This window comes from Rhinolophus hipposideros, assembly GCF_964194185.1.
Source record: "Rhinolophus hipposideros genome assembly, chromosome: 11".
Classification (NCBI taxonomy): domain Eukaryota; kingdom Metazoa; phylum Chordata; class Mammalia; order Chiroptera; family Rhinolophidae; genus Rhinolophus; species Rhinolophus hipposideros.
The window spans coordinates 65973204-65997490 of NC_138057.1; the positions used below are offsets into that span (position 1 = coordinate 65973204).

A 24287-nucleotide genomic window follows, 5' to 3' on the forward strand; every position below is an offset into this window, starting at 1 on the left:
GACATAGTGCCTGGCCATGTGTTGATAACCATATGTTGAGGCTGTGATGATTGTTAGTGTTTTATTACTGGAGGAGCAAGAGAACTTGAGAGACCAATTGTCAAGTCCATTGCTGTCCAATAAAAACAGAATGTGAGCTATGTGTATAATTTAAAATTCTCTATGTCCAATAGAAACAAGCTATGCATATCATTTAAAATTTTCTAATAGTCATATTTTAAATAGGTAAATAGATACAGGTTAAATTCATTTTAGTAACATTTTGTTTAGCCCAGTGTATCCAAAATACTCACATTTCAACATGTAATCAACATAAAAATCATTAATATGATATTTTGCATTTTTGTACTAAGTCTTTGAAATCCAGTGTGTAGTTTATACTTCCAGCACATCTCAATTCAGATACTACATTTTCATTAGAAAAACTTGGTCTGTATTTAGATTTCATAAAATATGCAGTTGCAAATGTAGATTCATACCCCAAGTTGTTCCAAACATACTTAAGAGTTGCGGTAACTGAATTGTTCATTTTTAAATTTCGTTTTAAGTGAATTAAAATTGCAGTGGATTAAGAATTCATTTCCTCCATCACAGTAGCCACATTTCAAATGCTCAGCAGCCATGTGTGGCTAGGGGCCACTGTATTGGACAGTGCAAAGTTAGTTCAAGACTTTTGTGTTAGAGGTGGGGAAACTGAGGCACAGAGAAGGTAAGAAACTTGTCCCAGGGTCACATGAGGACTTCAGCACCAGGATATAGGGCAGTCTGTGCTTGATCCTACTAGGGCCACTGCTCCTCCTTCCTGAGGGCCTCAGGGTGGTCTGACCAGCAGTTCCCTTTGGGATAGTTATCTCCAATACACTTTTGCCATGTTCTGTCTTTTGAGCAGACTTTCTTCCTTGTGCTGAATCAAAGTCAGCCTCCCTATAAGTTCTATCCTCTGGCCATCCTCAGGGAAGCTGCTGAAATCTGCAGACAGGAATCAAGTCCATCTGGGTTAGCCCTTCCTGCCCCTCCATCATAATTAGTCAGTGCCTCCTCTTCGAATACAATGCCTGTTCCAAAATGGAACCATCACCTCCTTCATCCTCCAGCATGTGCCTCTGTTAATGCAGCCAAAGGGATTGAATCAAACCAGCTCTTTAGTGCCAAGAACATAGATGTTCTTCCCAGATTCCTTTGACGTTTGGGCCTTGAAGGGACTGTCCTCTGGGGGGCAGTTGGGATGTTCTTTCCAAGCCAGAAATGCTGACTGCCCTACCTACCACATCCCAACCCAGAGGGGCTGAGAGTCGGGACTCTCTTCTCTCCCTCTCTTGCTCTCTCATCTCTCTTACATACACACATGCACACTTGCCATCACTCACCCCCACTGACCTGAATTTCCCTGACAAATGTGGAGACAAAGCCAGATTGGCCCCCCTTGGAGCAGGGCAGGGAGAGCGGGTGTTTGGGGATGCCTTTTAGGCAGGAGGAAGTGTCCTGGGTACCGCAATGGGACAGTGAGGGAGGGAAGCTGACCTTCCCAGGACAATGCCCCACTCTGAGGAGCCCCTCCAACCCCATCCCCTGAGAGAGGCGGACCCTGTCAGTGGGATGTGAGCTCAAGGCTTGTCAGAAGTGACACCCGGCATGTCAGAGATGAGGGATGACCTAGAGCTCCTATCCTGCCTGCCTCACATGACCAACAGGCACCCTGAGCCCTGGACAGGGACTCAGACAGATCTGCAATGGAATCAGGGCCCTGCCATGGACCAGAAGGGGTCCTGGGCAAGTCATTTCACCTTTGGGCACTTCTACTGACACCATCTATAGGAGGGGGTCTGAATCGGGCCTAAGGCTCAGAAGAACATCTATGTTCTTGGCACTAAAGAGCTGGTTTGATTTGTTCCACTGGGAGGTGGAACGAGGCACAGCAGGTACATGGAGAGAGCTCAGTGACGAGCTACTCCCATTGGGACAGTCTGAGTGCCTAGCAGTAACCATGACAACCGCCATTTCTCCAGCACTTCCTACGGGCCAGGCACCTGTAAGCATGCTACGGTATCACCAAGTTGAACCCTCAGTGCTGTGAGGCAAGTATGACCACTGTCCCCACTTTGCAGACAAAGACGCCCATCACAGGAAGTTAGGTCCTGCTCAAGGGCACACCGGTAACAGTGCAGAATCAGTTTTGAACCCAGGCCGTCAGCTTCCAGAGCTAGGCTCTAATGCTGCACGGACCTGCCTCCATTGTCCCTCATTACTCATCTTTCTCTTTCCCTTCTTCTCCCGCCAGGGTCCTGAAGGAAAACCAGGGAAGCAAGGCGAGAAGGGCCGGACCGGGGCCAAGGTAGGATCCTCCTGCCATGAGCAGCCGTGTCCTCCTCCCTCTCCCCCACCTCCCTCCAGGGGCCTGGTAACAGCCTGTCTTTCCTCATACTGCAGGGTGCCAAGGGCTACCAAGGACAGCTGGGTGAGATGGGCACCCCTGGAGACCCCGGACCCCCTGGCACCCCAGGCCCTAAAGGGTCCCGGGGCAGCCTGGGACCAACGGTGAGAACTCTCTGGGTGGGGTGGGGTGGGGTCAGGCCTGAAGCAGAGGGGCCCAAAGGCAGAAAGGGAGGTATCGCCTTTCCCTCTTTTGGCTGAACACCTGGGTGTGCGTTGCCCCTCCACTTCTTCTGAATCATGGGTCCCTTTGGGAACCTGCAGAAGCTGCAGCCCCTCTCCTGGAAAAGCACACACAACACGGAGTATTGCTTGCTATTTGAAGGGGTCTGTGTGTCTCGTGCAGACCCAGGTCAACAAGCCCTGCTGTGGGGGTGAGGAAAGGGAACCAGACCCTTGGGCCTATGTTTAATTGAACAAGTTTTCCCACTGGAAGTGGATTCGTGAGGACCATGGTGACTCGGCCGCAGCTTCCTGGGTGACTCAGAGGGGATCCCAGGCCATTGCTGGCCTGCCCTAAAGGGAGGGACTCTGAGAGATGAGACAGCTGCAGGGGGAAGCAAGGGAGAGGGCAGACGAGGATGGTTCAGCATCTCCGAGCTACCAGTGTGTGCTGGTAAACAGCTGTGCTGTTCTGTGGCACTTGCCCATTTCTGTGGTGGAAATGCTGTCACCAGGGTTGATTTCAAGCTACCAACATGACGTCACTGAATGCGAGGTTGGGAGGAGACACACAGTAGCATTCCATTATCTCGTATTTCTACTACACAGATTGAATAGACCTGATAACCTCCTGAGCATAGGTAATACATAGAAAATGTAAAATAATTAGGAAGGGGTGAGTTTTAAATATTTGGCATCTTTGTTTTTGATAAAATTGTTTTAACTATCAGTTCATGTAATTTAATTTTTCATAGCTGTTCTGTTTAATAACTGGCTCTCATGGGCTCTCATGAACCACTGGAGCCGGGAGAAGGAAGGGCAGGGGGAGGAGGGGAGCTCCAAGGGAGAGGGGATGATGTCACTTGCTCTCCATCTCTCCCTTTGGCCTGGGTTCTGGGTAGAGTGGACATGCCACGCGGCTGGGCTGAACTGGGCTGAAGCCTGGCAGCGAGACCAAGCTTGAGTCCATGCTGTGAGAACCACACTGCATACCAACGCCAGTCTCCTCCTCTCGTAGGGTGCTCCAGGACGGATGGGAACCCAGGGAGAACCGGGACTGCCTGGTTACGATGTAAGGAGATCTCACCGCTCCATCTCTCTGAAACTCTATCCTGCAGGCCTATGTCCTCTGCCCCCACCACTTCTCAGCCTGGGGGGCAGCCCGTGAGCCATTGTAGATTCATGGTCTCACCTGCCCCAGGGAGCCCTAGTCCCACAAAGGGTAGGGGACAAGGACCACTGGTGGCCAGGTGGGCTTGGGGTGGACAGAGAGAGGTCCCCCCTCTCTGTGTTCTTCATGAGTCCTTCCTCCAGTGGTGGGTGCCCTATGTCCTCGCCTCCGTGCAAGGGAAGGGCCTTCGCCCATTTTGCATGCAAGTTAGCACCCTATTAGGGGCAGGTGAACCAAACGCACATGACACATCTGGGAGACCAGGCCTCAGAGAGGCAGGGGGCTTGCTCAGAAAGGGAAACTGAGGTTTGGGGAGGTTAAAGAATGTGTGTGCATGGCCTGACAGCTTGTTAAGTTAATGGTTGGATCCAATGACTAAAAGAGATACAGTAGGCAGGTGGGGAGGAGGAGAGAACAGAAGAGAGAGAAGGCTAAAGAGGTGGAAACTGGAAGGGGGTGGGTGCCTGGAACCCACAGAGGAATCCACTGGTGCGGTTCAGGCCACAGCCTGGGAAAGTCCGCTGAGGCAAGCATTCCGCCCCTGCCCCTGCCCCGGAGGACACAGCTGGCTCTCTTGAGATCTTGTCCCAGGGCGGGGCAGGTAGAGTCCCCAACCAACCATCCAAGTGGGCCCTCCCCTTAGAGGTATATCTGGGACCCACATGACACAGCTGGGAGGGCAGGTCCCAGAGAGGCACGGGGCCTGCTCAGAGTCACACAGCGAGTCGGGGCAGAGCGAGGACCCAGTTACACAGCCCAGTGTCTCCATCTCCAAGTTTCCTATGCTTCATCACGTGGCCCTGCCAAGTCCTCGCACCCCCATGCTCTCACCTCCTGCCTTGTCTTCTTGTTTCCTGCAGGGACACAAAGGCATCGTGGGACCCCTTGGACCTCCTGGACCAAAGGGTGAAAAGGTGGGTGTTTAGTTGTGGGAAGCAGCTGCTCTCTGGTATCCAGGCTGGCAGGAGCAAGCCCCTGGGGCACTGTGGCTGGGACAGTGTGGAAAGTTCCTGGCAGGCTCACCCCTGCTCATAGCATGGCTAGCAAGGGCACAGGAACCATTAGACTTCCATTCAACATGGATGTATTGGGTATCGTCTCTGTGCCCGGCACCAAAACAAAACCGGACACAGTTCCTGCTCTCCTGGGGTTTCTAGTTCAGCAGGGGAAATGGACTTCAGTCTTCTAATGACTAACACTGTATAATTCCATCATCTACATGAACGTGGGAATGGAAGCCTTGCTGGGGAAGGAAATGCCCCAGCCAGAGCCAGGGGAGGCCTTAGGGAGGTGCGTGAGGAGAACCAGCATTTCATGGCCAGGAAGCAACCACCGAGGCAGAGGGCAGGCATGTCCATTCCCCACCCCTTGGCTCCAGATTCGGTAGGGGAGAGGAGCTATTAGAAGGAACCTTGCTGATTGCTGCACTCTGCCCCACTGCACAGGTGGAGATGTAGGGGGCCAGAGGTCCAAGGCATCAGGCCTGGGTCCCATCCCAAGGCAGTGCTCAGCTGGCCCCGGGGCTTATCTCTCAGTCCTACATTAGAGGTTCTGAGTCCCTCCTTCCTTTCCTCCCTCCTCTCCTGATGGCTCAGCTGGAAATATCTCTCTGCAGGCGGCTGCTCCTGTCTCCTTGCCCCCGGCCTCCCCAACCCTTCTTTCTTTTGCGGAGTCAGCTCTCCACTAACTACATCCCGCTGTGAGTGAATCACCCTAGCCTGGCTTGCTGTTCAGCTGGCCCATTTCTCCTTCTTAGAGAAGAACAGATCTGCCATCAGAGTGAGCCACAGGCTCTGACATCCCACAGGAAGCTGCGGAAAGTGCCATTCAGTATGCAGAGTCCCTCCTCGGCCTTTGTAGTCTGCCAGGACTGGTACAGGAGGGGTTAACACAGACTGTAAAAAAGGGGGAGCCTCCTTTCTGGGCCATCGGCAACCCCAGAAATAGTCCCTGTGGCTGCTGAGAATGGGACCCAAACCCCAAATCTGCCCTAAGTCTGCCAGGGCCTCAGGTGGGGCCCCAGGATTCCCTGAGCCTCGATTGCCTCATCTGTTAAGTGGGTGGGTACGTTGGGAAGGCTAAGCATGACATTACCTATATGTCAGCCAGATGCATTTTCTGACTTACATGGTATTATTAGTTTGCTCATTTATCCAGCTATGCAAAAGGTATTTATGGATTTGTAATGATTTATTTAGTGTGTTCTTGGCCCTGAGCGGGAGGCTGTGGAATAATGCCCTAAAGAGCACAAAAATAAAAATAGTCACACAAATGAATAACCAACCACAAGCTGGGTGGTACTGGCAGAGGAGAGAGTAGGCTCCCAGGAGACCCCTCAAAGCACAAGGGCTATCATGTGCAAGCTCTTTCCCTAGGATTTCTCCCTAATCCTCGCCATGACCCCAACAGAAGTATCAGTATCCCACATGACAGGTGGGGAAACTGAGTCTCCACGATGCTCAGGAACTAGCTCAGGAATAGTGGGAGGGTGGCAGGACCAGGATTCAGACTCGGTCTGATGCAGGCCCTACTTCCCTAGCTGGAAACAGATGCTTAGATGAACGAATACACTGTTCAGCTTGAAAATCCCTTGTGGGGTGTGTGTCTACAAAAGCGGTGACCAGAGGGATTGAGGAGATGGGATGAGACTCTGGGAACAAGGAGAAGGGTGACGGGAGGGTCTCCACCAGCTTTCTGGTGCTAAAAATACATCCTTAAACCACAGCCACAATGTGGGTAAAGAGGGGGGAATCTCTACAGTCGGCTTTTGGCCCAGACTGCCCCTTGATTCCTGTGTGGGCTTGGCTAAGACACCTTCTTTCTCTGGGCCTCAGTTTCTTTATCTGTAAAATGGGGCTAATAGTCGTAGTGGCATAGGGGTGCTGTAAGGATTCTGTGAGACAATGTATGAAGCATACCTCATGAAGTGGCACATTGAAAATACTAGGTAAACACGGCCCCCATCCCCAAAGCCTCTAGTCCAGTTACCTCCCTCCATGGCGGGACAAAGAGCCACAGAAAGTGGATAGAGCAGGGAGGGAATCCCCACTCCCTGGGCTACCCTCCTCAATACAACTGGTTCTAGGCCTGGGGCCAAGTCCCTCCCATCTTCAGCCTCTGCCCACAGGAGCCACAGAGGCCCTGGGCCAAGGTGCTGCAGCCGCCAGCCCTGGGGACTGATTCGGGCCTGGGACAGGCTCCAGCCCCAGGCACGGCTCCCCTCTCTTCTGTCTCTCAGGCTTCCCCTGCAATACCTGCAGACAGTGAGGTAGCTCAGGGGTAGCCTGGCTTAAGCCCCCTGCCCAGAAGGTACGCCCACAGGAGGTACATTTGTCTGGGGTCAATTGTCTGGGGCTGGAACATTCTGGGCCCCGAGGTTCTGCCACGTGCAGTTCCGCATGTATCTTCCTTGCAGCTGGCACATGACGTTCAGCCACCTGTCCTGCAGGTGGACCAGGGCCCAGGGTGGCCTGCCATGGCCCAAGGACATCTGCTCTAAACTTTTACTACTTCCATGCCACACATCATCCCTGCTGTTATTATTACCAACAGCGATTTTCACGGCTGTCTACTGAGCCCCTACTCTGTGCAGTAGCGGGCTGAGAGCTGAATGTGTCTTTCCTCCCCGGATCCTCAGAGCAGCGCTGAGGCGTTACAATCTCATTTACAGGCAGGAAACTCTCTAATGGACAAGATCCTGCGTTGGCCCCCTGCTGAATGTAACCTGGGGCAGCCCAGGGCCTTCTCTGGGGCTACAATCAAGAGTAGGAGGTTCAGCCTCGAGCTGATTCTTGGCCCACGTTCTCCCAGAAGGGTCAGAGAAAGGGACTCTGAATAACAGAGCATCTCACATCAGCTCTCTGCCACAGTGTCCTCATCTGTAGAATGGGGATAATAATAGTGTGCCTGCTTCATAGGTGGTTGGGCAGACTCAGTGAGTCTCTACGTCCAGCCCGTGGCAGTACCCCTGTATGCCAGCGGTTAGAATTATTGTCACTCCATGCCAAGCGCCACACAGGGACTTCTGCATCGTTTCATGGAATCCCCACACTCCCTCACGGGTCTCACCATTGTTCCCTTCACCCCACTTCATCCCCATCTCATAGCTGAGAAGAAGAGCTCCGAGACAGGAAGTCACCTACTGAAGGTTTGAGCACCTGGTCCTGTGCAAAGCCGGCTGTGACCAGGGTCTCTATTGGAGTGACATGGGTCTCACAGCCTGGGGGGGCCCAGTTGGGGCAGGGTAAATCACACTGTTCTGTGTTCCACAATCCTGGTCCCACACCCAGGTCTGGCTCGGACCCTATGCCCCTTCCCTCTCTGGTTTCAGTCTCCCTGTCTGTAACCCTAAAGAGGCTGGACTTCGTCTCTGATGAAAGCCCTTTGGGCCTCAGTGTGGAGTGTCTGGAATTTTCTAAATTAACCAAAAACACGAGGTTTGTCCTAAAGCTGCTTCTGTATCCACAGGGGGAGCAGGGTGAGGATGGCAAGGCTGAGGGGCCCCCCGGGCCACCTGGAGATTGGGTAAGGCTCCCCCAAATTCCGTCCCCTAGACCAAGGCCAAGGTGGAGCCCAGACTCCTGCTATGTGGGGAAGGGGAGGCTGAGCAGGGGTGAGGTTGCTGTGAGCCCTGCAGGGGGTGTGGCCTGCGAGGCCCAGGTCAGATAGCCCCTGTACCTGGTGGCCCATATTTGCTGTTGTCCTTGTCATTCAGGGCCCTGTGGGTGATCGAGGAGACCGTGGGGAACCAGGGGACCCGGGATACCCTGTAAGTATCAGAGCTCCTACCTGCTGGCAGCAGTGGGAGTGTTATAAGAGGGCATTCCTCAGCTCCAAGCCCCTGCAACCTGGAATCAGAACAGCCTTTACTGGGAGACAGCCCTTCCTCCCACCATTAGTGTCCAGGCTTGAAGCACAATCCTGTAAAACAGGGCGTAATTCATGCTGAGAGGGGAAGGATCTGCGACAGGGAGAGGATGAGGTTGGGAGAGAGAGAGATCCCTTCCTTCTGAGGCCTCTGTCTCCCCACCTGTGGCCCGGTATGGCTCTCCTGGCAGAAGCAGTGGACAGAAACAGGACACAAGCCACTGAATGAGCACTGGGCCCTCACCAGGCTCTTTACCTCCCCTCTGTCCTCGCGGGTGGGGTCATTATTTCACCCATTTTGCAGATGAGGAAGCTGAGGTTTGGGGACAATGACACGTGGCTAGAAAGAGCAAGGGCTCCCCAGGGCTCTTCCAGGGTGGACGTTGACCTGGCCCCCAGCCCTCTGCAAGATGGGCCCCCTCACCAGTCTGTCCTTGGCTTCTAGGGACAGGAGGGTGTACAAGGCCTCCGTGGAAATCCAGGCCAGCAGGGCCGACCCGTGAGTGCTACTTCGTGTCCTGTCCCCCTCCTGCCCTGAAGAGGGTGGAGCAGCTGTGGGGGAATTAAAGAACTGGGCCTTTTAGAGTTTAAAGAGACCCTCCCTGCATGAGGGCCTGGGGCAGCCCACTCTGGTTTCTCCTGCCCTGACCCTGGGGGCACCCCCAGAGCCTGCACCCCCAAACCCCTCCCCACCCCTCCCCCTCCAGGCGGAGACTGGCCACCCTCCCCGGGAGAGAATCCTGGGGCTGCCTTGCGTCATCTCACCTTGGTTTGCAGGGGCATCCGGGACCCCGGGGGCGGCCGGGACCCAAAGGATCGAAAGGGGAAGAGGTAAGAGGGCCGGGTGTCCACAAGGGAGACTGAGGGCCTGGAAGGGGAAAGACTGGCCCAAGCACACAGCAAGGGGAGACACAGCTGGGGGGGGGGGTGAGAAAGAGAAGGAACCCCAGGGAGGATCAAATGGACCAGTCAGCCGTGGGCTCCAGCTCCCACAAGGACACTGCCAATGCCGAGAGCCTCTGCAGCAGGGGAGCCAGTGAGGGACCAGCCCAGAGCGGGGTCAGTGACACTGGTAGGTTCCAAGGCCAGCTGTGCCCCTGGGCTTCCAGGCCAAGGCGCTTGGGCCCATTGGCAGATTCAGATATTGAGGCCCTAAAGGTGGAGGAGCAGGGCCCAGCCGCATAGGGGCCCATGATCTTCTCAATACCTCTCAATTCTAGAGCTCCTAGGGTTCCTTCTCCAGGCAGCCTCTCTCATGTGCCCCTTGGTTTTTCAGGGACCAAAGGGAAAGCAAGGCAAGGCTGGGGCGCCAGGACGGAGGGGGATCCAGGTAAGTAACTCGCAGCTGCTCCTCTCCCGCCCACTACCCTGCCCTCCCAAGGAGTCCTTACTAGCTTCTTGTGTATCCCCAGGGCCTGCAGGGGCTGCCAGGGCCCCGGGGCGTGGTGGGGAGACAGGGCCCTGAGGGTGTCGCTGGACCAGATGGGCTTCCTGGCAGGGACGGTCAAGCAGGCCAGCAGGTGAGCAGGACTCGGGGTTAACAGATGGCGTCTCCATTTGAGATGGGGGCAGGGATGTGCTGCCATGGGCCAAGGGCCAGAGGGAGCAGGTTTGGAAACTTGAATGGGGCAGAACCAACATTCCCAGAAGTTCCCTGTGTGAGCAGTCGCCTCATCCTTAGGACCTCGGCGTGTGGCCCTCCTGACTGTCTCTGGTCCATCGTAGTACCCAGAAAGTCGTCTCCTGCCCGGTGGATGAGCTTCTGGTTGTTAAGATCCCTCCCCTTCCCTATTTGCAAGTCCTCGGCTGTTCTTGCCGGCTGGTCACAGGCGGTATGACCTCCATCCTGGAGCTAGACCTCCCGGTCTCCAGCTCCATCTAGAGTCCACCCAGGCTTTGAGCCATCCTGCCTCCTTGGCTGCATTTCCTGAAACACGAGAGACCGTCCTTTGCTCTCTTTCTTTACAGGGGGAGCAAGGAGACGATGGGGACCCTGGCCTCATGGGTCCTGCTGGCAAGAGAGGAAATCCAGGTGTGGCCGGCTTACCTGGAGCACAGGGGCCCCCAGGATTTAAGGTCAGACACTTGTTAATCTACCTAGCCACCCTTCACCCTTTCTGCCTTGGTACTAACTGGAATGGTATTGACTACAATGCCGACGTGGGCACCCATGTCCCAGGGCATGTGTGAAAATGGAGTCCATATTGTTGACCTTCCTGAGGGGTTCTTGTCCCAAGCTTGAACCTGACTTAAAGGATAGTTTGTCCAGGTGCCATAAATACTGCCCCTTACCAGGCCCTCATCCCTCCATTGATTGTTGAGCTGTCCTTGGGCGCCCTCTGGTGGGCTTTTGTGGAACAGTAGATGTTGGTTGCCACTGCGACCCTCTGCACGGCGTCTTTTTAGAAAGCTTTCTTGAGCCACATGGTGGGGGAGGCAACCATCAGTCAGTCTGAGCCCAGAGCGAGATACTGAAGGAAGATTGAGATGAATGAATCAGACATGGCTCTTGCCATTCCTGAACTCGAGGTTTAGTTGGGGAGAGGCTGGAACCCTCTGTCAGGACAGCAGGCAGAGGGAGAGGTGGCCTTGGCCCACGGAGGATTTCAAGAGGAAAGGGGAGGTGGCATTCTAGCAGGAGAAACAGCATGAGTAGAGGTGTGGAGCTGGGAACGGCATGGTCTGTTGGGAAGAAACAATTAAAAGGAGAGGCAGTGTGGGAGAGTGAAGAAGGGGGATCTTAAATACCAGAGTAAGGAAAGAGGCGTTCCTTTTAAGGAGGCTGAAGTTTTGAGGCCCCACCAGGTCTTATTTGAACCTGGCGTCCTGAGATCTCAGCTGAACCTATGGAATCACTGTCTGTCTCTCCTAGGCACCCCTCCCCCAGAACCATTTCCCCCTTTGACTGGACATTTCGGTGTGTTTCTTTAAGGGTGAAAGAGGGTTACCTGGGCAGCTGGGTCCCCCCGGCAAACGAGGGACAGAGGGCGGAACAGGGTTTCCTGGGAACCAAGGGGAGCCTGGATCCAAAGGCCAGCCGGTGAGTGAACCCCAGGAAATAAACATGTTCACACGCTCATATGCACACACAGATACTCGTGTTCACACATGTGTGCACACAGACCCAGAAGCCACCTGCCTGCTCTGTGACTAGGGCAGAGCAATACTCTCTCAGGGCACCAGATAGCATCCTGCCTCCCCTGAGTGGAGTGAGTGGGAGGAAGCTGAGAAATGAGATCTGTGTGGTCACCTCAGAATGAGGAGAGTTGGGTCACAACCAGATAAAAAGCCTTATGACCACGAGAGAAATTGAACCTATAGTTGAAAAGGTTCTCACAAAGAAAACCCTGGTGAATTTAGTAAATACTTCTGGAAGAAATAATGCCTACTCACATAAACTCTTCCAGAAAATTGAAGAGGAGGGAATACTTCTCAACACATTCTATAAAGCTAGCATTACCCTGATGTCAAAGACATTACAAGAAAAGAAAACTACAGACGAATATACCTCATAAATATACCATGTTTCCCCAGAAATAAGACCTAGCCAGACAATCAACTCTAATGCGTCTTTTGGAGCAAAAATTAAAATAAGACCCTGTATTATATTATTATATTTATTATATTATATTTATTATATATTATATTACGTTACATTACATTACATTACATTATATTATATTATATTAAAGACCCGGGCTTATAGTAAAATAATATAGTAAAAAATTATAGTAAAATAAGACCAGGTCTTATATTAATTTTTGTTTCAAAAGATGCATTAGAGCTGATTGTCCAGCTAGGTCTTATTTTCAAGGAAATACAGTAGATATAAAACTTATTAGAACAATTTTAGAAAAACTAATTTAAGACTGTGTAAAAAGGATAGTATATCTACATTAAGTGACGTTTATCCTGAGAATGCAAGGATGGTACAACATTTGAAAATAAATCAGTATAATCACCATATTAACAAACTAAAAAGAAAAACAATTGAATCATCTCAGTAGATGCAGGAAAAGCATTTGACAAAATGCAATTCCATTCTGATTAAAAAAAACTCTCAACAAATTTGGTATAGAACTTTCTCAACTTAATAAAAGGCATCCATGAAAAACCTACAGTTAACATCATACTTAATAGTGAGTGACTGAATGTTTTCTCCCAATGTTAATACACAAAGACCCAGGGAAAATTCCCGGAATTGGAAATCCAACTCTGTAAGCAGAGGGCAGGGAAAAACTGAAGAAAGCAGCTAGCCACTCCAGTCTGGTGATTAATAGAGTTGCTTAAGAGAAACTTAATATGAGGCCTGTTTTGGGCAGCTACAAGTCTAAATGGATACCTGTACTACCAAAGTGTTATATAGGATAAACAGGGGAATAGTCACAGGTACTAGTACGTGAATGCTACCAGGTATGAGAAATTACTGTACATGCTTGACCAGGTGAGGACAACAGCCTATTCCAGGAACCAGCATGAAGTGGGAAGCATGGTAGGGGTACTGATTTATGTCAGAATGAACATCAATCACTATCAGACAGTCTCTAAAGGGGGTTTGTGGGAAGCAATCCCCCGTGTCTGACCCCAGTCCAGCTTAGGGTCTGGCAGCAGTCGTGTCATGGAACAGCCTCTCCTCCACACCCAAAGAGCAAAAACAAATCAAAGATATCTCTTCTCAACACTTCTAGTCAACAGTGTATTGGCAGTTCTAGCTAATGCAGTAAGGAAAGAAAAATAAATAAAAGACATTCATATCAAAAAGGAAGAAGTGAAACTTTTCATTTGTCAATGAAATGATTATCTATGTAGAAAAATCCAATGGCAGCTACAGTAAAGCTACTAGAATAAATGAGTTTAGCAAAACGGCAGGATACCAGCTCAGTATGCACAGATGAATGTATTTCTATACGCTAGCAACAAGCAATTGGAATTTTGAAATCTAAAAATCTAAATACTGTTTACAATAGCACAAAAATATAAAGTACTTAGAGGTATCTGATAGATACAAGACATGTACATTGAAAACTATAAAGCGTTGCTGAGATAAATTGAGGAAGACCTAAATAAATGGAGGTATTTACTGTGTTCATTGCTCAAAAGACTCAATATTATTAAGATGTCGATTTTTGTCAAGTTGGTTTATGGATTCAGTACAATCCCAGTCAAAATCCCATTGGGCTTTTCTTGAAGAAAATAATAAGCCGATTCTGAAGTTCATTTGGAAATACAAAAGACCTAGAATTATGAAAACAACTTGGAAAAAAAAGAGCAAAGTTGGGAGATGAACAGCAGTTGATTTCAAGACTTATTAGAAGGCTACAGTAATCAGCAAGGTATGGTAGAGCCATAAACAAACTAACAGATCAAAGGAACAGAATAGAGAGTCCAGAAATATATTCACACATATATGGACAACTGATTTTTGACAAAGGCGCAAAAGCAATTCAGTGAATACAGAACAGTCTTTTCTAGCAAATGGTGCTGGAACAATTGCATACCTCATACCATGTACAATGATTAACTCACCATGAATCATATCCCAAATGTAAAACCTAACGTGATAAAACTTCTAGGAAAAAAAGCGTAGAAGAAAATCGTTGAGACCTTGGGTTATACGAAGATTTCTTACATGTCACACCAAAAGCATAGCCCATAAAAGAAAATTTGATCAATTGGACTTCATCAAAATTAGAAACTTTTGCCCCTCAAAAGACACTGTTAAGAGAATAAAAAGACGAGTCACATACTAGGAGAAAGTACAACTCATGTTTGGTAAAGGACTTATGTCTAGAATGTATAAAGAACTTGCAAAACTCAGTAATAAGAAAAGCAGCCCGATTTTAAAAAAATTGGGCAAAAGATTTGGTAGACACTTCAAAAAAGATATACAGATGGCAGATAAGTACATGAAAAGAAGATCGATACAGTACTCATGAGGTAAATGCTCACTGAAACCACAATGAGACACTAACTACTGCACACCTAGTATTAGGTTGGTGCAAAAGTAATTGTGGTTTTTGCATTTTTTTTTTAGCCTTTTAAACCGCAATTACCTTTGCACCAACCTAATAGATTGATGAAAATTTTTAAATTTTGTTGGCAAAGATGTGGATCAACTGGAACTCTCATACTCTCTTAGTAGGAATGAAAATTGGTATGAACACTTTGGAAAACAGTCGGGCAGTTTCTTTAAAAGTTAAGCATACATCTACCATAGTATGTAGGCTCCTGGGATCGTTCCCATCTGGATCTAGCACACTGCGCAACAGAATGGCTGTGTGGCTTTGAGCAAGTTCCTGCTGTCTCTGAGCCTCAGTTTCTCATCTGTGAGCAGGGCATATTGTGCTTCCCCAGACTGATATGGGAACCTGCATGTGTGGTGGGTAGTACATGTAAAGCGCCTGGTACATAGCAGGCCCTCAGCTAATGGGGTTACTTCTAGGGGATCATTCCTTAATAATGCTTTTGAGATGGGTTGGGCAGATTTATGGGTCCTTTCATTCTTTTCCTTGAAGACCTGGGACAGGAGATACTGAGTGTTCTAGAGTACTCCTTGCAGAATCCCTGAGCTGGTCTGTGCTTTCTCATCTGACAGAGGGCACAGGTTCCTGCCCTCTGAGAGCCCAGGCTGAACTGGCATCGAGTTTGTTCATCAAATTGTTCATACTCATTTGATCATCTTGTGATAGAGTAGCTGATGTCCCTGGGAGAAGGCAGGCCCAGGGGTCCTGGGTGACTGGCCAGGCACCCTTGTTCTGGCCCCACTCATCCCATCTCTTCCTGTTCTCCCCACAGGGTGACTCTGGAGAGATGGGCTTCCCAGGAATGGCTGGCCTCTTTGGACCTAAGGTACAGATTCCCATCCACACTGTTCCTGTTGGGGTCCCATCCATCCAGCTACTTGTTCATTTATTAATTTATTTATTCAACAAATATTTCTCAAGCACTTACAGTGTGGGTTGGCACATAGCCAGAATCAAGCATGAGCATCTTTTCCACATTCTAGCCAACCCAGGGTCTAAGCCCAGTTCCACCATTTACCTGCTATGTGCCTCAGGCAAGTCACTTGGTCTCTCCAGGCCTCAGTTTCCTCATCTATAAAATAGGCATAAGAGCAGTAGAGGATTGTTGTCACAAGTAACACCAGAGACACACACCGCATAGCACAGAACCTACACACTTGTACCTGCTAAATAATTGTGGACATTTGTTACTGTTCCTGGGGCCTCTCCAGCAAGGCCTCTCTTGACAGGGAGGCCAAAGATTGGCCAGACCCCAGGAGTGAGGGAGCTGCGGGGGCCTCTGCCCGTAGCCACTGGGCACAGACAGCCTTCCTCTGCCTCCTGCAGGGCCCTCCTGGAGACATTGGCTTCAAAGGCATCCAGGGCCCGCGAGGGCCTCCTGGCTTGATGGTGAGTCTGCGCCCTCTCTGTCCCAGTGGGACAGTCAGCCCAGGTCCAAGGCTGGCCAGCCATTGCCAGGGGGATGCCTGTCCTCCTCCTCTTCCTGCTCCTTCAGTCCTGAGCCCCCCTCTGCCCATCGTCTTCCCTCCCACTTCCACACCTTTGCCTGTGCTATTCCTGCCAGCTGGGCTGCCATCCTTCCTCTCTTTCACCTGCTCTCTCCCCCCTCCACTCTTGTAGCCCACCCCGAGAAACATAAGAGGGGCTGGGGAGGTCTCCATTCTGTTCCCTTGGGACACTCAGGCTGCCCTCTACCCTCCTGTCCCTGTGACTATTCCCCAGGCCCTGGGACAAGGACACACAAATGTTTCTCTCTCCTTTAGGGAAAGGAGGGCATCATTGGGCCTCTTGGAATCCTGGGACCTTCAGGACGCCCGGTATGTGCGGGAGGTTGGCCAAAGACTGCTGGTTCCCCTTCCTGGCGCCTGATTGTCTTTGTGACCCAGGGCTAGCCTGAGCCTCAGTTTACCCATCTGAGAAATGAGGCTTCCTTCTGAGCCCTCTCTCACTGGGCCATGGTTTATTGCAGGGTCCGAAGGGTGACAAAGGTAGCCAAGGGAACTTGGTAAGTGGATGGGTTGGGGGGCAGTGCTACAGGGGGTGGAGGAAGGAGAATTCCATGTGGGTGAGCATGGCTCAGTCTTGGTCCCCTAACTCTCTCTCCCTGCTTCTGTCTTCCTCCAGGGATGGCAAGGTCCGAGGGTGAGTGGGCTGGGGTACGAGGGCTGGTGGCAGGGGGAGTGGGGAGGCGGGCACTCTGTACCCATCTGCACCCATCTATGCCAGGGTCACCATCATCCCTGGGTCTTAGGTCTGCTCCAGGAGGCCTAGGGTGGGGGGTGATGAAGGCCTTTGACCGGGGCCTCACTGTTCTCCTCTTCCTCCAGGGTCCTCCCGGCCCCAGAGGGCAACCTGGCCCACCGGTAGGTAACTGTGAGCTTGGTGCCCATTGAGCTCTGTGCAGGAGGCAGGGTTCCTTTGAAGGAGACCCAAGGCGTTGCCTGTTGACACGTGTTTTGGTCCTGACCTTAGAGGACTCATATGCTTCTTGTAGTATACAGACGTCTAGCACGGTATAGACCCACCCTGGCAGGATCAGGCCTCTAGGAGAGCAGAGTCCAGCTTGGAAGGTCCTCTCATGCCCCGAGAGCGCCTCTAATCTCCTGGCAGCCCCCAGGACTCTGGCATCTAGTCCCCATCAAATAGTGACCCACACTCTTCTTTTGCAGGGTCCTCCAGGGAGCCCTATCCACTTTGTAAGTTGGAGAACATTCTCTTTTGTCCAGTTGGGTAAGACCTGGGGAGGGGGTAGTTTGGCAGCTGAACCCTCTCTGGCCATGGTGGCTAGAACCTGAAGCGGGGCCTGGGGATGCCCATGTCCTTTTGTCACTCCACATTGGACCCTGGACACTGAAACACCAGAAAGAACCCTGAGCCAGGAGGCAGGAAACCCAGGTTTGAGCTGGGTTGTGCCCTGGATTGTGAACCCAGGAATACACTCCCAACAGCCAGGCTCCTGGGTCCCGTTCATATACTCGCTGCAGGTCAGCTGATTGCTGAGGATTCTTCCACATCAGATTCTGAGTCCAAAGAGGGTGGACACTGGGCCCCTGTGTTCCTCCCTGTGGGTACTGTGGTCTGAAAGCATGGCCCCTCCCAAGCCCTATGATGAGTCCTTCCTCATTTTATCACTGTGCTGATTGGCTGTTAGAACCAGGCCCTGCCAGCGTCCCAGGAAGTGGCCAAGGAGAAGGAATGAGTGTAGCAGGAACCCTTGGAGCCACTTGGAATCTCTGCTCTTGTCACCTCAGCTTCTCACTGGCCCTCCTGCATCGTCCACAAAAAGGGGATAACCTGGCCTCTCCTCTACCTTTCCCCTGGTCTTTTTCATCAATAAGGAAGCCAGATAAGCAAAAGTAAAGAGATCCAGGAAAAAAACCCTTTCCCGCTAAAGCAAGGAAAATTAGAGGATTTTGAATTTTTTTAATCTATTGAGTGCTTATTGTATGCTAGACACCATGAAAACTGCTTTTCATATATTAACTCCATTTATTCCTCTCACTAGTTCATTATCAGTTTTATTCTCAAGCCCGTTTTCAAGATGAGAGAACTGAGGCAGAGCAGTTAAACCACTTGCCCTAGATTATGCAGTTAATACATAGCAAGGCTTGGATTCGAACTTGAGAAGTGCACCGTCAGAGTCCCAGCTCTGGACCCCAATCCTGGGTTTTACTCACTGTCAGAGTTGGCCCCTCACTATTTTCACGGCGAGACTACAGCTATGCTTCTGAGAAGCCTACTGTGAGGGATGGTAGATATTACAATGCAAGCCAACCGAGAAACTGGGGGCTGTGGGAGTATAGAGAAAGGGGGCCGCGCCCAGCCGGGGGCCAGAAGCATCAGGAAGGAGTTCCCACCACAGCTGACATCTAGATGATGAGCAGGACGGGTTTCTCAATGGCAGCCCTCCTGACCTTTGGGACCAGATGATTCTTTGCTGGGAGTGGCTGTCCTGTGTATTGCTGCTTATTTAGCAGCCTCCCTGGCTCCTACCCACTAGATTCCAGGAGCACTCCCTCCTCCGGCTGTGACAGCCAAGAATGTCTCCAGATATTACCCGTGGTCCTCTGGGAGGCAACATTGCCCCTGGCGGAGAACCACTGGAAGAGGAACTAGCCAGATGGAGCACTGGAAGGAGGAAGAGTGTTCTAGGTGATAGGAGCAGCATGTGCAAAGACCCCATGGCTAGATAGAGCATGGCACTTAGGAGCTTAGAAATACGGTAGTGGGTCTTGTGCACAGAGCCTTGGAGAGCTACCGAAACGTTTGAGGTAGGGAGTGGAAGGGCCACCAGCTCTGACTCTGTTTGCAAGAGGGGGAGGGACAGAGTTCCACAGAGGGCATGGGACTCGGCCATGTTTTCCGCAGGGCAGGTGGGGGTGAGAGAGCTTGTGTTCAGACCCTGGCACTCCTGCTTGGTGGGCCTGGGGGGGCCAAGATACACACCCTGTCTTCTCCCTGCACAGCAACAAGATGACCTTGGGGCAGCTTTCCAGACGTGGATGGACACTAATGGAGCACTGAGAGCAGAGGTACTGCCAAGAGGAAATGGAAAAAATGGCTCATGTGTGGTCAGTGCCCTCCACATGGCCTGCACCGAGCGTTTCATAGCCCTTGAGGGCATCACAGCCGTAGATGAGGTAGGGCTGTAGCTGAGGCTCAAGTGCATGGCAACAAGTTCAAGGTCACGAGACCAGTCCCTGAGCCCCTTTGCTTTCCTCCAAAGCCCTCTCAGGGTATCAGAGTTCTTGCTGGCCTGAGTCGGGAAGACATGCTCGCCTGGCCCAGCGCCCACAGCAGCCTATGGTTCAGTCCCACTGTCCACCAGGAGCAGGAAGCTCATGGTCATACCACAGGGCTCTGCTAAGACCTTCGCCTGTGGTCAACTCAGCTCCAAGACTCCAGGCTGAGAAGGCCCTCAGGTGTTCTCTAGTCGAGCCCCTGCTGCGAGTGTCCTTGCCTCCATCCCATGATGGGGAAGTTACCCTGCCCTCAGCTCAGACATTTCTACTTGTGCCCTGAGCTGGATGCCAAGAAAAGCTGATGCCCTGTCAGCTCTCAACAATGCCTTCTGGAAGCATTTGGGGCCATTCCCGTGTTCTACACACCTTGTCTGCCTCGCTCATGAAGGTCCGCCTATCCTACACCAGAGACCAGGCTGACCCTCCACTCCTCTCAAGCCTCTAGTCCTTCATGGTAGTACCACACTTGTCTGTCCCTGTCCCCCAGTTTCTGTTAAGCAGAGGGAGACCCAACCCCTGCTCTAACCAGGGCCCTGCAGACCCAGAGATGTCTCCCAAGTATCAAGAACACGGAGGCTGTGGGGGCTCAGACCTTGGGCCTGGGCAGGACCTCAGGGGGCTGATGGCTCCCCTCTATCTTCATGACAGGTTTACAGCCATCCGGACCGGCTGGTGCTGGAGCAGGGAGGGGAGATCTTTAAAACCTTACACTACCTCAGCAACCTCATCCAGAGCATTAAGACGCCCCTGGGCACCAAAGAGAACCCCGCCCGGGTCTGCCGGGATCTCATGGACTGTGAGCAGAAAATGGCAGATGGTATGAGGGTCTGTGGGTCTGAAAAAAGGGCCTACTGCCCCCAGAGGAGGGTGGGGTAGGGCAAGAGGGGTTCCAGGGGTTGCTGGGGGAGATGGAACCTTTGAGCCTTCGCTCACCCTGGCCGTTTCTGTCCTCGGAGAGATAGGTACATGGGTAGTCATTCACTCAACAGTCACTGAGTCCCAATATGCCAGGCCTTGTGCTTTCTGGGACGTGGGGATGTAGGGGGAAACACCAAGGAGTGGTTCTGCCTTTCCAGAGCCCACAGATATGCAAGCTGAGGCGGCCATTTCAGTGCAATGAGACAAGAGCTTTGACAGAAAAAGGCCCCCGTGGCTAGGAGAGGATGGGGACCAAAAGGGGCAGTGCTCTGCACCTCATGCAACTCTCTTCTCTCCCTGTGAGTTGACGTGGTACCACAGAAGGACCGCAGCTCGGGAGACAGACAGACCTGGGTTTGAATGTCAGCCCTGCCGCTGACCAGTCTGTGAGCTGGGGCAAACCACCTCACTGCCCCTCTTCCTCTGCTGCCCAAGAAAGTGGATGAGTGGTGAATTGTTCCACTCTTTCAGCTATGGGGACTTTGGCTCCCTTGGAAGTCCGATGGGCAAACCAGATGCCCGCAGAGCGTCCTGGCTGATGGGCTGGAAACCCTGACTCCTGGCCCTCCCTACCCTAGGAGGATCACCAGCCTAGGTGGAGAAGCCATCCCACGAAATAATCCCCAAATCCCTTGGGCAAGCGGCTCAGCCTCTCAACCTCAGTTGTCCCCTCTGTAAAGTGGAAGTTTCCCAGTAGCAATAGGTCAAGTGTTCAGTTGTCTGCCGCTCCGGGGGCTCTGCCAGCTGTGAGCTCGGCTCAGAGATCTGTGACTCACAGGATCCCTTTTCTGCTTCACCTCCCTTGACTTCATGCACAACTGGGTCTCGTCAGGTCACAGGGTGCAGGGCCCACCTGCAGAGCTGAGCCCTGGGCTCTGCCCCACATACGTGCACCCCCACCCCACCCCACCCCTGCTGCCTGCAGGTACCTACTGGGTGGATCCAAACCTTGGCTGCTCGTCCGACACCATCGAAGTCTCCTGCAACTTCACACATGGTGGACAGACGTGTCTCAAGCCCATCACGGCCTCCAAGGTACTGGCTTGCTCCCTGTCCCCCACCAGCCGGCCCTCTCTACCCCCACGTTGCCCTGGGCCGCAGCCCACCAGGTTTTGGTCTTGCCACATGGTGTTGGGAAAGTCATCTCCTCTTTCTGAACCTCAGTTTCCTCATGTATAAATTGTTCTAAATCTGTGGTTTCCAAACCCTTTTGAGTTGTATGATGCTCGTGGTTCTTTCTTCAAATAGAACTTCCTGCCAAATACCTAGAACAGTGTAGTTGGCCAGGCGGGGCTGGTGTGGAGAACCGTGAGCCATCAGCACGAAATAAGTCAGCACGAGGCTCCCCTGAGACATGTGGCCGGAATTGTGTGTGCACATATTAAGTAGATGTTCACTACCCGCTTCCCAGGTGCCTGTCTCTGGGATGAGAATTTGGGGTGGCTCAGGGTGACTCCACAACTAGCCAACGCAGGTGGTGGCAATGGGGTGTGACCATGCCCCCACCCTGGGTACCCTTTGTGCATTGTGGGGCTGTACTTGCAGCAAGTCCTATACACAGGATGACCCGTGCTACAGTGAGAAATGGCTACAGGGGAGGCAGGGACCCACAGCATCTTGCATCCCATCCCACCAGCCCCCTGGGAAGGTTCCAGGGGTGTCTTGTGCTAACCATCTCAGACCCAGAGTTTGAGAATCTCTAGGCAAGCCAGCTGGTCACCAAATTGAGTCCCTACCATGTGCCAGGCACTGAGCCAGACGCTGGGATTCGCAGGAAACATGGCAGCCTTGCTACTGGCTCCACAGCCGGAGCTCATGGTCCAGCAGGCCCTTTCCTCTCTGACTCTGCAATTTGGGGGCCACATGGCAAATCCATCTGGCAGAGGGATGAAGCTAGAGTTGGCACCTAGGTTGGCAGTGTGACCTCCCATCTGAGTCACCATCCCCACTGGGAATAATGAACCACTGTTTTGTACCAGTCTCAGTCTATCAATAACCAGTGTTGTGGTTGGACCAGCCCTTGTGGTTCTTATGATTTCAAGATGCCTTTTGGCAATGACCATCAGGAAACTTTGGAAAAATAAAGTTTATTACTTCCAGGACCTGGAAATTACACAACACACCTGGAGCCACACACGCTTTCCCACATGAGGAGGGAGGGAAGGATGGAGGAGAGGGGGAGAGAGAGAGAGAGAGAGAGAGAGAGAGAGAGAGAGAGAGACAGAGAGAGAGACAGAGAGAATATGCGGAGGCCTGGGGTTCTATGGACTCACACTATTGGTGAATTTAAAGCTCAGGAGGAGAAACGACAAGTGGCCCAAATGATCAATTATGGAAAGCCACCAAGATCTCTGAAACAAAAGAGCCTCAGTAGGGGAAGTGGTCTGGCTCTTTATGCAGTTGTGTGGCTGGCAATGTGTTTATCAGAGGTGACCATCTTCGAAGTGGATGGGATCAAAGCTTAAGTCAGGTACTTGCATTACAAAAATAGAGAAAACCCAACCTTCAGAGCTCACACTGCAACCACTGAAGCCATAAATCCAGTCCGATTGTTTCTCCGGTCTGCCATTTCCCCACCCCACTCCACTCCATTCCCCGGGGATCTTGGGACTCAGAAAGGATGGGGAGATCTTCTCTGGGCCTCTAGATCCCAGCTCAGCTCCACAGACCCCACCGCCCTGCAATGGAGAGAGGGGTTGTGCCTCAGATTGCATCAGGACCCTCGGATGCAGTTCTGGCTCTGGAGTCAGGAGCCTTGACTCCTTCCTTTCCTTGTTAGTCCTGGGCTGTGGACCAGCTCACACAGACCTCAATTTCCCTGTCTTTTAAGTGTGCGCATATCTGGGAGCATGACTGGCAAATGCTCCAGAGAGAGGTAAGGAATTCTGAGAGCTCTGAGGAGCCAGGCCTGATCCTACCTCACTGCTGTGTCTCCTTCACAGGTCGAGTTTGCCATCAGCCGGGTCCAGATGAATTTTCTGCACCTGCTAAGCTCTGAGGTGACACAGCACATCACCATCCACTGCCTTAACATGACAGTGTGGCAGGAAGGCACGGGGAAGACCCCAACCAAGCGGGCTGTGCGCTTCCGGGCCTGGAACGGGCAGATCTTTGAAGCTGGGGGTCAGTTCAGGCCGGAAGTGTCAATGGATGGCTGCAAGGTAACTCTTGGAGCCTCTCGCACACAGACAAGTGGAAAAAGCGTTTTTATTATAAAACTGTATATAACAATTTTATGCCATATTAGCATGATACATATAATTTTTATTTTTGTGTAATAATTTTATTATAACAGTTTTATAAACTTGCCTTTATTCACTTTCCTCTCTGGGAAACTTCTAAGGGAAGATCTGGGCTGGTAAAAATTCTACAAGCAGATAGCTACTGTACTTATTTGCAAGTCTGCTTATAAGAGGATATATTTCTACTGGGCAGGCTAATTGCTTTTCTTAACATTTTTGGTTATTTTCAAATGCCTAAAACAGGGTGGGTTGTCAGGGGATAGGGAGACAGAAAGTTGTCAAAAAAAACCAAAACAGTTTCACAAGATTAAACAAGACTGGTAATAGGTAATGTTAGTGAGGATGTGGGGAAAGCAACATTTTTACAGAAAATTATTTTGAAAAAATTAATTGGTAGAGGCTTTCAGGACAGTAGATATATATCTATAGATAGATAGATAGATAGATAGATAGATAGATAGATAGATAGATAGATACAAGATGTGATCAAAAGATATGGTGAATATTTAAATTTTAAACATTTATTACAGTAAAAGACACGTTGCCATTAATCCCCCTCAAAATACTCCCCCTCACTTCAAGCACACTTATCCCATCGTTCTTGCCACTTTCTGAAGCGGTTCTGGAAGTTCTTTTCTGTGTCTTTACTTCATCTTCCATCATGACAATGCTCCATGTCACACATCACTTCTGGTACAGCAATTTCTGATAAATAAAAACATTATGGTGTGTC

At 51.2% G+C, this 24287-nt stretch overlaps 1 protein-coding gene across 3 annotated transcripts in view; it reads left to right on the top strand.

Moving 5' to 3' along the window:
- Window positions 1-24287, top strand: part of COL27A1 (collagen type XXVII alpha 1 chain) — a 134679-nt gene that overhangs the window by 107835 nt on the left and 2557 nt on the right. For 2 of the 3 annotated variants that reach the window (XM_081067127.1, XM_081067126.1), the window contains exons 38-60: window positions 2279-2332; window positions 2428-2535; window positions 3611-3664; window positions 4624-4677; window positions 8231-8287; window positions 8478-8531; window positions 9075-9128; window positions 9407-9460; window positions 9906-9959; window positions 10042-10149; window positions 10598-10705; window positions 11562-11669; window positions 15425-15478; window positions 15979-16041; window positions 16416-16469; window positions 16622-16657; window positions 16777-16794; window positions 16980-17015; window positions 17322-17348; window positions 19119-19184; window positions 20043-20211; window positions 21238-21347; window positions 23255-23473. In XM_081067127.1, coding sequence (XP_080923253.1) covers window positions 2279-2332; window positions 2428-2535; window positions 3611-3664; window positions 4624-4677; window positions 8231-8287; window positions 8478-8531; window positions 9075-9128; window positions 9407-9460; window positions 9906-9959; window positions 10042-10149; window positions 10598-10705; window positions 11562-11669; window positions 15425-15478; window positions 15979-16041; window positions 16416-16469; window positions 16622-16657; window positions 16777-16794; window positions 16980-17015; window positions 17322-17348; window positions 19119-19184; window positions 20043-20211; window positions 21238-21347; window positions 23255-23473 — 1719 coding nt within the window. The remainder of the gene's footprint in view (window positions 1-2278; window positions 2333-2427; window positions 2536-3610; window positions 3665-4623; window positions 4678-8230; window positions 8288-8477; window positions 8532-9074; window positions 9129-9406; window positions 9461-9905; window positions 9960-10041; window positions 10150-10597; window positions 10706-11561; window positions 11670-15424; window positions 15479-15978; window positions 16042-16415; window positions 16470-16621; window positions 16658-16776; window positions 16795-16979; window positions 17016-17321; window positions 17349-19118; window positions 19185-20042; window positions 20212-21237; window positions 21348-23254; window positions 23474-24287) is intronic. The other variant, XM_081067128.1, reaches the window with a different exon arrangement.